The following is a 14,265-nucleotide window of genomic DNA, read 5'->3' on the forward strand; positions in this document are numbered from 1 at the left end:
AGCATTAGGGTGGAGGACACAAAGGGACAAAGGACAGGCGCTAAAACTCAGATCGAATGATAAAACCCACCCTCATGGATGAAAAGTAAAACCAAATCAGCCAATGGGGCCTTGTCTGCTAAAATCAATGATAATCAGCATGGCAAGCGAAGATGAAGTTGCAGAGCAGACAGAGGAGGACATAGCACAAGAATATGGGCCACTGTCAACCGGATGCCGCACCGACACTGAGGTGGGTCTTCACAGTGCAGGAAGTAGCTGTGGGTCACCCATGCATGGCCAATGCGGAGCCTGCAGAGAATCACAGAGTCCCTGCGAGACGCCCTCATCGAGGACTTCCTCACATTTGTGGTTCCTTGATGGCTCACAGTTTGTTGGGCATACTGAGATTTTGCCCTTCTGTCTCCCAAAGATGAAACAATACCCATCTCCAGAAGTGGTTTCCATGTAGCCTGTTTGGCCAGCCTGTCAGCAAGTTCATTTCGTGGGATTCCAATGTGACCAGGGGTCCAGACGAACACCACTGAACAACTGGACCGTTCCAGGACATAGATTGACTCCTGGATGGACACTACCAAAGGATGACAAGGGTAGCACTGGTTGATAGTTTTCAGGCTGCTCAAGGAGTCAGTACATAAGACTCCCCAGGGCACGAACAGATATACTGAAGTGCAAGAGAAAGGGCCACCAGCTCTGCAGTGAATACACTGCAGCCTTCGGTTAAGGAATGCTGCTCAATATGGCTGCCATGCACTTAGGCAAAGCCAATGTGACCATTAGCCATCGAGCCGTCGGTGTAAACTACTTCAGAGCCCCGGAACCCTTCAAGAATCAAGAGGAAGTGACAGCGGAGAGCCACACATTTAACTGGGGATTGGACAACAGCTCGGTAGAGCTGCAGCAGCATACAGCGATATGCACACCATTTGTGTTGCTCAGGTAACGGAGGGCATTGAAGTGCTGCCAGCACTTCTACTTAAACTGATGATGATGAGGGACTAAGTCAATCGAGTGTCGAAAACCAGTCCTAGGAATTTGTGTGTCTTCACTACAGTGAGTGTATCATCATTAAGATAAAGTGCGGGTTCCGGATGAACAGTATGATGCCGACAGAAGTGCATGACACACGACTTTGCGGCTGAAAACTGGAAGCCATGGGCTAGAGTACTAGAGCCCATGACTGCGCCTTGTGGATGGCTTCCTGGAGGTGCTGCTTAGCAACAACAGTACTGGAGCTGCAGTATGAAATGCAGAAGTCGACTGTATAGAGAGAAGGTGAGACGGAGGGCCCGACAGCTGCTGCTAGACTGTTAATGACCACTAAAAATAGAGAGAGTCATTACAGAGCCCTGCGGGACTCAATTCTCCTGGATACGAGGGAACTATGGGAGGTACCAACTTTAACACAGAAAGTATGAAGCAACAGGAAATTCCGGATAAAAATCTGGAATGGGCCTCTGAGACTCCACTGGTATAATGTGGCAAGGATATGATGTCAGGTCATGTCATGTCATACGCTTTTTGTAAATAAAAAAAAATGGCAACCATGTTCCAGCAGCCTACAGAAGACCTTGGTGAGTGATGGGCTGATAGCTATTCACATCAAGTGGGTATTTACATAGTATGAGCACTGGAGTGATGGTGCCCTCCTTTCATTGTAATGGAAAGACACTATCGCACCAGATACGGATGAAGATGATGAGCATATGTCACTCATAGTCAGATGAGAGATGTTTAATCATCTGACTGTGGATCCTATCTGTCCCAGAAGCAGTGTCACGGCAATGTGCAAGGGAACTGAGGAGCTCCCACTCTGGAAATGGGGCGTTACAGGATTCACTGAGGCGTGTAATGAACAATAGCACTTTCCCTTCCAGCCGCCGATTAACAGTGCGAAAGGCTGGAGGATGATTCTCAGACGCAGAGGCGCAAACATAGTGCGCAGCAATCACGATTTCGTCTGTAGATAACATGCCATTTATGTTAACACCGGGAACATCTGTTTGGGTCTGGTACCCAAAAACACACATGATCCTTGCCCAGACTTGGTAAGGTGATATATGGCACCCTATGGTCGAGACATATCTCTCCCGACACTCCTGTTTCCGTCGTTTGATAAGTTGGCGAACGCTGGCACAGAGTTGTTTAAGGCTATGAGGTGCTGCAGGGAAGGGTGCTGCTTATGCCACTGTACAGCTCGCCGATGCTCCTTAATTGCTTCAGCGTCCATCAAGGGACTGCCTTTTGCTGGGAGGCACCCTAAAGAACGAGTGATTGTGTTTTCTGCTGCAGAAAGGATTGTTGTAGTCATCTGCTCAACCATCATATCGATGTTCCCGTGTGGCGGAGATTCAGTGGTGACAGCAGTCATGAAAGTTACCCAGTCCGCCTCGTTTAAAGCCCATCTCTGGGCAGGCATCAATGAGCCTGACACCAGGGCAGTGACAGGAAGATGGGGAAGTGGTTACTTCCACACAGGTCATCATATGCTCTCCAGTGGATAGATGGAAGACGACGTGTGCTGCAAATTGCTAACTCAATGGCCGAGTAACTACCATGAGCCACACTGAAATGTGTGGCAGCCCCTGTATTTAAGAGACAGAGGTTGAACGGAGGCAATAAAGATTCAACATCTCTGCCTCGGCCAGTAAGCACTGTGTCACCCCACATGGGGCTATGGGCATTAATATCTCCATGAAGTAAGAAAGGTTTAGGGAGTTGATCAATCAGTGCAGCTAATTACATTCGGGGGTACTGCACCATCTGGAGGAAGATATACATTGTGGATAGTTATTTCCTTTGTCATCCTTATTCTGACAGCCACAGCTTCAAGAGAGGTTTGAAGGGGCAAAGTTTCACTATAGATTGAGTTTAGGACATAAACCCAAACTCCACTTGACACTCGATTATAATTGATACGATTCCTTTACTATCCGTTATAGCCGCAGAGAGCATTGTCGGGAACCAGGTTTACAGTAGGGCAATGCAGAAAGCAGGTGTAAAGCTTAACAGTTGCCACAGCTCAGCCAGGTAGTGGAAAAACAGCTGCAATTCCACTGAAGGATGACACCGTGAGACAGAAGGCACGGAATGTTCAATGAGGCTGTTTACACCTCAGAGTCACCTGCTACCACCGGCTTGTTTCCTGAGCAGTCTATATGCATTGTGTCTGTGGATCCAGCCACATCTAGGTACTCAGCAGACACCGGAATCTCCACATCTGCAGATGCAGAGCTTGTAGGTTGCGGTGGTGTGGGTGCCACGGCAATTCCCTTGATCTTGGGGATCTTCTTTTTGGATTTCTCTCATTGCTCCTTGGGTTTCCCTGTCTGGGAGGACTTCACTGATTCAGTCTCCGGGACTAAGGATGAGAGTGAAGCCCTACAACCAGCTGCTTTTGGGCTCTTCACCCACTCGCAAGTGTCATCCTTCCCACTAGCAGAGCAGAAACTTGCTAAGGGAGTGACCCAAAGGAACCCTTCATAGTGAGAGGTGCCGAGGAAGAGACACTTCTCTGGTGCAGAAGTGGGGACTGATATCCCCGATGGTTGAAGGGGAGGCATCTTGCTCCCAAGTAGGTGGTGCAGGAACCATAGGGAGGGAAATGCCCCCACCATAAAAGAGGGCAGGTGTAGTCTTCCAGCTCTTGAGAGGTGACCTGGGTTGGCAGAGATGATGGGGTTAATACTGTTGTTGCAGCAACGTAAGACGATGTCATGCGTACAGGATGTAGGCATTCAATTTTTCTCTTAGCCTCAGTGTAGAGATCAGTCAGTCCAGGGTCTTTTACTCCACTATTTCGCTTTCTTTCTGGAGAATCCTGCAGTCAGGTGAGCAAGGCAAATGGTGCTCTCCATAGATGACACAGATGGGAGGTCGGACACATGGAGTATTGGTACATGATGGACGTCCGCTATCTCGACATGTGACGCAGGAAGTACAGCGTGAAGAAAAATGGCTGAACTTACAGCAATCAAAGCACCGCATTGTGGGAGGGATATAGGGCTTTACATCACAGCGGTAGACCCTCACCTTGACCTTCTCGGGTAATGTGTCGGGTCAAGATAAAGGCACCGGTGGCAACCTGGTTATCCCTTGGACCCTGGTGGACACGACGAACGAAATGTGTACCTCGCTGTTCTAAACTGGCAAGCAGCTCATCGTCAGACTGCATATGAAGGTCCCTGTGAAATATGATTCCCTGAACCATATATCTGCTCTTATGGGGTGCGATGGTTACAGAAACATCCCCAGCTTGTCACAAGTGAGTAATACCGATCACCGGGCAGAGGATGCTGTTTTGATCAACACTAACCCAGATCCGATTCTCGACAAGCCCTCCAGCTCCCTAAACTTGTCCTCTAAATGCTCAACAAAAAACTGAGGCTTCATCATCATGAAAGATTCCCAATCAGCTCTCTAACATAAAAGGTGCCGGGGTGAGTAAGAGTGCTGCCATCCTTAGCCTGACATTTCTCCCGTGGTGTGGCCAGTGAGGGGAATGATTTGGGGTTGTACTTCTGTGCGTTCAACTAAGCCCGTGAACACTTAGAGACAACTGGTGTTTCACCACCAGCAAGAAATGATGTACTATGCTTCATCGTGTGTCATCTGCCCTGATGCCACCCACTCTGACCAGGGGCCCTCCCCATGGGCACCACCCAGCCACAGCAAAGACCAACTGGCTGGATGGCCATTGCCGGGAGTCCCAATGCCCTAGGGTGATGGGCATCTCCTCTTCGGCATACACGGGGAGTTCATGGGGCAGCCATCAGCAGAACGATCCCTGTGTGGTCAGGGGGCTACAACCAACTGGGTACATGGTGGCCCCAACCACAATGGACTGGCTACCATTCTGGATATCATGTGCAACCAAGCAAACAAGTCCATTATGGTTGTCAGCATAGAAAACAATATTGCACAGTTGATGGAAAAATACACACCCAGGTGGGTGACCTCATCAAACAGTTTGAGAATGAGCAGAAGTGCTGATCCACAACGATGAAGGATGTGACAGGTCTCAGCGTGTCATGGACACAATGCACCACGTAAGGCACCCTTCCCCAACTGGCTTGCTCTTCAGGAAATTTTTGAAAAATGGACGTCAAGCACTACAGGGGAGCTTCAGGTAAAGGCCGAAATGTGAGAGACTCCTAGTTGCCCCTTACAACAGGGAGGAATACCTCGGGCCTATTCTAACCCCGGACCCGCAGGGGGTAACGAAAATGGCACTTAACGTCTGGACAAAGCTCTTCTCTCATTCTAGGAGAGAATTTAGTGCTATTACTGGAGCCAGGACAGTGGTCTTTCTGACCAGAACTTGTTAAAATGAGTTTTCTTCAGGATACAGATACTAATCCCAACAGAATGATTCCCTGGGTGGGTATTCGTTCTGTGGCTAATGATTATCTTTGTAAGCAGTGAAAGTTTTTGCTTTGCAGGCCACTGTGGTACCATCTTCGAGTTGAATAGGCTTCTACAGTAGAGACTAATGTGGAGAGCTGTGTCAAACCAGTCTCCAGACTAGAAACCAACATTTACATGTATACTTTGAAGAGGACAGGTGACAAAGATACCAGCTGGGTTACATCAGAATGAGAGAGAAATTCTGAAATCATATATTGGTTTGTAAAGCATACCCATGAGCTGATACAGACTGATCATAATTTAGTAAGACTTAACAGGAGGAATCTAAATACAAGGAAGTATTATACTGAATTATTGCGAGTGTTTGTGTCTGAAGTTCTCTAAGTCCGCATGTATTGAATATGGCAATAGGCAGGGAAGTCAAAATGAAACAGCTCTGAACCAGTAATTGGGCAGACAAGCACTTAAATTATGTGATCGAAGTTTCTCACAATGACATCCTTCTATAAGTCATTCTCTATTTACTTGCATCAAACCAGGGAAAATCTCTAGCTTTCAGCAAAATCCTCCATTCCTGGGAACAAATTAATGTCTTGGCTGCTGATGTGATCATTTATAGCCCATCCAGGATAGAGGATTGATGAGGTGAAACTGACCAGACTGTGAGGTCAAAAGTCCCTCCATCCCATATGCGTCAAACCAGGAAGAGACCTCGATGAGGAAGGGTACAGATGACTGAGGAACCCAACAGTAGTAATCAGTAAAACCCGGAGACTGAAGTCAGCAGAAGTAAAATAGTTACAGCCTGTAGATCACTTTTGAATGGTCAGCATATGTCAAGGTACCAGAGATTGTGTCCATACCTATACTCTAGAAATATGAGCAGTACAGTGGATTTCTCTGCATCTTCACAGAATTAAGAGCTTGTTTCCAAGCCACTGTCCCAGTTGAAGTGGTTATTGCACTTTATAATATCTGTTGTTTGTTGTTGTCTTCAGTCCTGAGACTGGTTTGATGCAGCTCTCCATGCTACTCTATCCTGTGCAAGCTGCTTCATCTCCCAGTACCTACTGCAACCTACATCCTTCTGAATCTGCTTAGTGTACTCATCTCTCGGTCTCCCTCGAGGATTTTTACCCTCCACGCTGCCCTCCAATGCTAAATTTGTGATCCCTTGATGTCTCAAAACATGTCCTACCAACCGATCCCTTCTTCTAGTCAAGTTGTGCCACAAACTTCTCTTCTCCTCAATCCTATTCAATACCTCCTCATTAGTTACGTGATCTATCCACCTTATCTTCAGTATTCTTCTGTAGCACCACATTTCGAAAGCTTCTATTCTCTTCTTGTCCAAACTAATTATCATCCATGTTTCACTTCCATACATGGCTACACTCCAAACAAATACTTTCAGAAACAACTTCCTGACACTTAAATCTATACTCGATGTTAACAAATTTCTCTTCTTCAGAAACGCTTTCCTTGCCATTGCCAGTCTACATTTTAAATCCTCTCTACTTCGACCATCATCAGTTATTTTACTTCCTAAATAGCAAAACTCCTTTACTACTTTAAGTGTCTCATTTCCTAATCTAATTCCCTCAGCATCACCCGATTTAGTTTGACTACATTCCATTATCCTCGTTTTGCTTTTGTAATGAAATCTGTTATTTAGAATCTTGGAACAAGATAATAGTGTCATAAAACATTATTCTGTGTTTGTGAGACTAGCAACTGCTGATTTCCAAAGTCAATTTTTAGTGTGCCTTTGGCATTCCGCACATCGGCTGATAAAGGTACAGGTGTACTGACCTATGTAGTTGCTCCTACACTCAGAAGGAATCTTATAAACTCCAGGACCTTCAGACCAAGATAGTAGTTGTCTTGGCACAGAATCCACTTTATCGTCTTGCATTCCTGAAAATGGGTCTCATGACTCTCCTTCCATTACCCTATATTTTGCAAGATGTAGCACCACAGAAAGAAAGACATAATGAGATTGTTCAAAATTTTCACATTTTTGTTTCTTGAAGAGCACTAACTTTGTATGTCTAACCCCTTCGTTATTCTTTCAGAACATGTACTTGAGATAATCTATGAAATTAGACGGTTCTTCTTACAAAGAGGTGTAGTTCTATATACAGCATGTACAGTCTGAGAACACTTTCAGTTATTTATTGCACAAAAACTAAACATTGAACAGATGTCATATGTATTGAATTTTCAAGAGACACAAAGTTTTTGAACAACAATGATTGACCCGGCAGACGTCAACACAGTAATTGAATTCTTGCCATACCCGTCCCAGCGTGACATCATAGACTGGTGTGTGTGGCAGTCACTTCCTGTATTCTCTCCCAGAGCTCTCCTACATAAAGCGGTAGAGGTGGTACACACACCATATCTTTAATGTGTCCCCACAGAAAAAAGGTAAAACTGAGTGAGATCTGTTGATCGGGGAGGCCATTTCATGAAACAGCTCGCTCTGCACCTGAACTCACCATGTTTGTGACTAGTGCTGACTATTGGCAAATTACCAAACTACGCTATGGCGGTATACATGAAAGAAAAACTTTCAGGGTTTCTCTTCAAAATGACATATAGGTATGATATCTGTACAATGTTTGTTTCTTGTGCAATAAATACTTGGAAGCTTTTCCACACTATGTACACCCTGTATTTAGGTATTTAAACAGGTTCTCCTTGGGACTGATAGTTGAAAACCGTTTGCTGAGATATAAATCAGTGTGTGTTGACTTGTGGCATACAGAGTAGCCAAGTCACCCCTCCAATTTTTGTTTACAGGTGTTCAGCTGTAAAGTGATGAACTACTTCGGAGCTTCAGTGTCATGTTGCCACATTATACAAGGGGTGTTTGAAAAGTCCGTGCAAAAATAAAAACTACTTACGTGTTTGGGGTAAACCTTTATTATTTTTCGACAGTCTCCTTTTAGACTTATACACTTCATCCAATGTTGTTCTCATTTGGTGATCCCTTCCGAGTACCAGGAATTGTCCAAGTCACAAAATAGCTATTAGTTGCTGCAATCACCACCTTGTTTGAATAAAATCTTTGTCCCGCCAGCTTTTTTGCGGTCCAATCGCCAGCATTTTTCTTGCAGCTCAGTTTTCAAATGGTCCAATAACAATTAATAATATGCACCTGTAATAATTTTACCTTTTTCCAGATAGTCGGTGAGGATTATCCCTTGCGAATCCCAGAAGACAGTCACCATAATCTTTCAGGCAGAAGGATTGGTCTTCGACTTTTGGTGCAGATTCTCCCTTGGTAAGCCATTGTTTAGACTATTGTATGGTCTCTGGAGTAAAGTAATGTATCCATATTTCATCCACAGTGACGAAACGATGCTGAAAGTCCTTCGGATTCTTCCTGAACAGCTGCAAACCATTCTTGCAACACTTCACACGATTTTATTTTTGGTGAAGCTGAGCAATTGCTGAACCCACCTTGCGGATAGCTTTCTTATGTCCAAATTTTTATGCAAAATGTTATGTACCCGTTCATTTGAGATGCCCACAACACAAGCAATCTCAAACACCTTGACACTCCTGTCATCCATCACCATATCATGGATTTTATCAATGACTTCTGGAGACTTAACTTCCACAGGGTGTCCAGAATGTTCAGCATCACGTGTGCCCATATGGCCACACCAAAAAATTTAGAAACCACTTATACACTGTTCTAATTGAAGGTACAGAGTCACCGTAATGTTTATCGAACTTCTCTTTAGTCTCCTGAGGCATTTTGCCTTTCATAAAGTAATGTTTAATCACTACACAAAATTCTTTGTCCATTTTTTGATAATCCCTGGACTTCCTTCACTCACACGAATGCCAAACACAAAGAAATAGACAAGTATGGCTGAAACTTTGTGTGCGTTCTTTCCAAAGGTGCTACTAACTAAAGATGACCTCGATATGCACTGGAGGTGCCATCTCTCATCTCTCAGACTTTGCACAGGCTTTTCAAATGCCCGTCATACATGTGTCAATGTATTGACGAAAGAAAGAGGAGTGAATTGGAGCCAAACTGCATCTGCATTCCGCAAAATGCTGAATAAAGAAGTTAACTACTACTGGAGACACTGTAGAATCCATGGACATTTGGTCCGTCATTTCCTGAAATTTACCGCTGTATGTCAATGAACAGTTTTTAATACCCTGCTCAGAGTGGCCAACTATGGGAATTGCCTCTAGATGGCAGAACGAACATCACTACCAACTGAGCTCGAAAGAAACCATTCTCTGCATACAGCATGGAGGGGCTAAATCTCTGAGGGTCTTCGCAACTTTCAGGTAGACTAGAATTATTCTACAGCTCCATAGTTTTTCAGCTATGTGACAGTATAACCTGCCTTTTCCGAAGTAGCTGAGTGTGAGCAAAATGATTTTCAATTCATCTGTACTCTGTGTATATAGTTCTCTTACAGGCAGCACTCAATGTTGTGGGCAGTGGTCAACATTAGGCAAATGAGTATACATTGTTACATATATACCAACATGAAAAAAAAAGTCACTGACACTAGCACAGCTTCTAGGCTAGGCCGAGAAATAGACTGTTTGCTCTGATAGTTCTATAGTTAACGGAGATTCTTTTAGTTTGACTTCCAGACTCTGAATGACTTACAAAATTGATTAGATCAGTTAAACTAGGTTCGAAATGTGGCTCTAAGTGTGTGTGTGTGTGTGTGTGTGTGTGTGTGTGTGTGTGTGTGTGTGTGTGTGTGGGGGAGGGGGGGGGGGGGGGGGGGGGGGCTGCGAGGCGATGACACAAAGACAACTTCTAAATGTACAGTATGTAGCCATATTTAAAAATTTGCAATGTGAATGTAAAATTACTTATGCCACATAATTATAAATTATCAGTACAAAATGATCCATGGGACATGAAACTAAATAACTACCATTTCCCTGTACGCAAATATGAACCTCTTCCAAGATGTATTATTCTATTCAAATAACAACAGGCAGAGCTCATTCTTGTTAAATTTTTGTACAATAATTTATTATTTCTTTCAGTGAACTGCAACGATCATATGACATGATTGGCCAGGAGACTCGATGTGGGGTTGAGTGCAAATCCTTTTATTGACGCCACTTTGGTGACTAGTGTCGATTATTATGAGGAGTAACTAATATTTCAGCACTTACAGAGGAATGCTCAATACAAGTCATCCACTTTAACCAGTGACATAAAGAAACATGAAACAAATGGCTTAAGAAGTATGGTGACTAATGTAATGTTATTGGCAATTTTTTCAAATGGGTTAAGCCACAGATCAGTTTGTCACCATAACCAGGTTTTTGTATCACATTCAGTGTCTTCAGCTCACAACCAAACTGTAGTAACCTTCCAATCTATCCTATACCTCAGGATAAGCTTCACAGAAATCGTTCACCACAACCAGTTTTTTGCTTCATATTTGTTCGCTAAGCCGAATAACGAAACTAAATATATGCATGAAAAAGTGACGTGACAGCAGCCATTAATATTGTGTCACTAGCCAAAGCCGACAGTTCTTATCTGACATTCCTCTTGACCCTATTTCAGCTATTAGTGCACAAGATCTTAACCATATGATGAAATCAAGTACACTAATGCTTGACAACAATATTATGAAAGGTAGAGAGTGCTACTCGCCATGAAAGTGTTGTGTCACAGACAGGCACAATGTAAAGACTGCTAAACATCCAAGTTTTCTTCACACAAGAAGTCCTCCTTCCGTAACGAACACACACACACACACACACACACACACACACACACACTCACACACACTCACACACACTCACACACACTCACTCTCACTCCCCCCCCCCCCCCCCCCCCAACTCGGTGTTGGTGCCACCTCCATGGGCAGCAATCTATCCTCCTCATTGTTATTCCATTGTCTGATTTGCATTTTAGTCAACAAGTGTCAATAATGAAGACTAGGGCAGCCCACATGGATGCTTTTAGCCTATCACAAGGCTGCTTTGTAGCCACCCACATTTATTATATATGAAATACAGAGGCAGTCAGAAGTGCAGGAACAACATGCATCTTAACCATGCAACAAATTTTTTTTGACTATGGCAATGTATTAGATAAGTCATAAAAATTTATAATTACCTATATTTGGTATAAACATCCTTATATTTGGTATAAAAAATACTGTGGTGTTTGAACAATGTCTTAAAACGTGATAAAATAACCGTCCTAAAACAGGCGAGGTACTATCTGAAGATACCCATGCAACCACAATAAAGAAACCAATAACACGTCTTCATATTCAGCACTTATTTCTTCAAGAAGCAGTGCTTTTAGTGAGCCATAGTGAATAAAACCATAATATAAAAATTCAAAACAATGTTGTCCAATACTTCCTGTGTAAGAATTTACACTAAGACTGTAGATGCAAAAGTGTGAATTTAATACTTCGATTCCATAAAGCACATACTAACTACACCAGCAGCAAGCTATATCAAATCAGGCATAAGGTACTTAAGAGCCGGTGCAAAATTTACCCAGCTGTTTGATAGGGGGAGCAGGGGATGGCCTAGTTTGCATATTGATTTTTGGATTTGGTTGGCGCAATGTTCCAGTTACTGCCGTGACAGGTAACTGGTGCAAGCTGCCTGTCCGGCTTCCACTGCCTAGTGGCAGGCCACCACGTGCCTCCAGAGCATCATACTCCCGCCCATCATAATTTGCATCAAAGAATTTCTTGAACCATTGGAGGAACTCAAAATTGTCCTGAAATCTTCCTTTTATTAATTTATCTACTGGAATTACCTGAAAGAAAAATTTAACTGCACAAAGTATACATTTATAACTATATAATACCAGCTCAAAATTACACTGACAACAGGAAACTAACAATCCCGTACAGAATGGAAACAAAACTAATAAATACCTAAGAAGCAGCACAAACATATTTATCCTTCATTTGTAAGAAAGATTTTCCCCAAGACAGATTACAGTAAGTGCAACTCACGTTCTGAAAGAATACTTTTGTAGCCTAAGACTAACAAAAAAGAAAAAGTTCATTTTAAACAATGCCTAAGAAATCCATGTATGGATAAATACTTTCAGTTGCTTCCTTTTATAAATTTCCCAAGCAATTTACAATCTCTTCTTTTGATATTCCATTTCTAGTATCTTTCCTTCATAATTACACATAAAAAATTAGTCTTCATTAACTCACTTATGTTTGCTTTCTTCCTTGTGCCTTTCTGAAATTTCATATTTTGTCAGATCTATATAATAATTTGTTTGTCTAGTTCCTCTGAACATGCACAACTTATCCAAATATATGCATAAATCAATGAAATCTTAAGACACAAAACAAAGAAACAGTGAACACTGTTAAAATATAAAACGTTTTGGATAGCAAATCTGTAAGTAAATGTGTGTTATGCATAGTAACACATACAACAACCTTTGGTAAAATTAAAAGCACGGAAGGTTACATTAAGAGTGCAATGGGAATGTCACTGTTAAATGCAGAGAAAAGAGCAGATAGGTGGAAACAGTACAGTGAGGGCATCTATTGAGTGGGAGGACTTATCTGATATGATAAAAGAAGAAACAGGAGTCAACACGGAAGAGATGGGGGCTCCAGTAATTAGAATCAGAATTTAGAAGAATCGATAACCGCTCGGCCCGCTCCAATCGAAGTACTGCCCGTATCACGCAGTCGTTGACTCCCTGCTCGATCGAGGACTCAGTCCTCGTTCGGTTCATCTGAAGATGGCTGGAATTAAAATCAAATAAGGCAGAAGGGATGGATAATATTCCATTGGAATTTCTAAAATCATTGGTGGTGGTAGTGGTGAGGGAGCAATAAAACCATTATTCACATTGGCGTGTAGAATGTACTTGACTGGCAATAAACCATTAAATTATTTAAAAAATCATACACCCAATTCCCAAGACTGCAAGAGCAGACAAATGCAAGAATTGTTTAACAATCTGCCTAACAGGTCATGCATCTAAGTTGCTGACAAGACTAACATTCAGGAAAATGGGACATACAACTGAGGATCTGTTAATGATTATCAGTTTGGCTTTAGGAACGGTAAAGGCACCAGAGAGGCAATTCTCATGTTGCAGTTGATAATGGAAACTACACTAAAGAATATTTCAGACATGTTCATATGGTCTGTCAACTTGGAAGAAGCATTCAACAATATAAAATGATGCAAGATGTTAAAAATACTGAGAGAAATAGGGGTAAGCTGTACGGAAAGACAGGTAATAGACAATATGTGAACCAATGACAGAAAGAAAAGAACAGTTTAAGAGTCTAATTAAAAATCAAGGTGAAAGGATATATTAAGATTTGCTGATAACATTGCTATTCTCAGTGAGAGAGGTGATGGATGGAATGAATTGTGTAATAAGTACAGAATATGTACTGAGAGTAAATTCAAGAAAGAAGTAGCAGAAATGAGAACAGCGATAAACTTAACACCAGGATTGCTGATCATGAAGTAGATGATGATGACAACTTCTGGCACTTAGGCAGCAAAATAACCCACGACGAACGGAGCAAGGAGGATATAAAAAGCAAACTAGTAATTGGAAAAAGGGATTTCCTGGCCAAGAGAAATCTACTAATATCCAACAGGTCTTAAACCGAAGAAGAAAGTTCTGAGAATGTATGTTTGGAGAACAATATTGTTTAGCAGTGAAACGGACAGTGGCAAAACAGGGACAGAAGAGAATAGAAGTACCCGAGATGTGGTACTACAGAGGAATGTTGAAAATTATATGGTCTGACAAGATAAGGAATGAGGAGATTCACTGCAGAATAGATAAGTAAAGGACTGCGTGGAAAACACTGACAAGAAGGGACAGGACATCTGTAACGACATCTGTGAATAACTTCC

At 42.7% G+C, this 14,265-nt stretch overlaps 1 protein-coding gene across 5 annotated transcripts in view; it reads right to left on the reverse strand.

The window, feature by feature from the left end:
- Positions 1 to 14,265, reverse strand: part of LOC126271961 (microtubule-associated protein RP/EB family member 1) — a 63,602-nt gene that overhangs the window by 24,110 nt on the left and 25,227 nt on the right. For 2 of the 5 annotated variants that reach the window (XM_049974412.1, XM_049974413.1), the window contains exon 4: positions 11,899 to 12,166. The exons of the other annotated variants lie outside the window; for them this stretch is intronic. In XM_049974412.1, the coding sequence (XP_049830369.1) occupies positions 11,899 to 12,166 (268 nt within the window). The remainder of the gene's footprint in view (positions 1 to 11,898; positions 12,167 to 14,265) is intronic. 5 annotated transcript variants of the gene reach the window in all.

The sequence above is a fragment of the Schistocerca gregaria genome, chromosome 5 (genome assembly GCF_023897955.1).
Source record: "Schistocerca gregaria isolate iqSchGreg1 chromosome 5, iqSchGreg1.2, whole genome shotgun sequence".
NCBI classification, from domain to species: domain Eukaryota; kingdom Metazoa; phylum Arthropoda; class Insecta; order Orthoptera; family Acrididae; genus Schistocerca; species Schistocerca gregaria.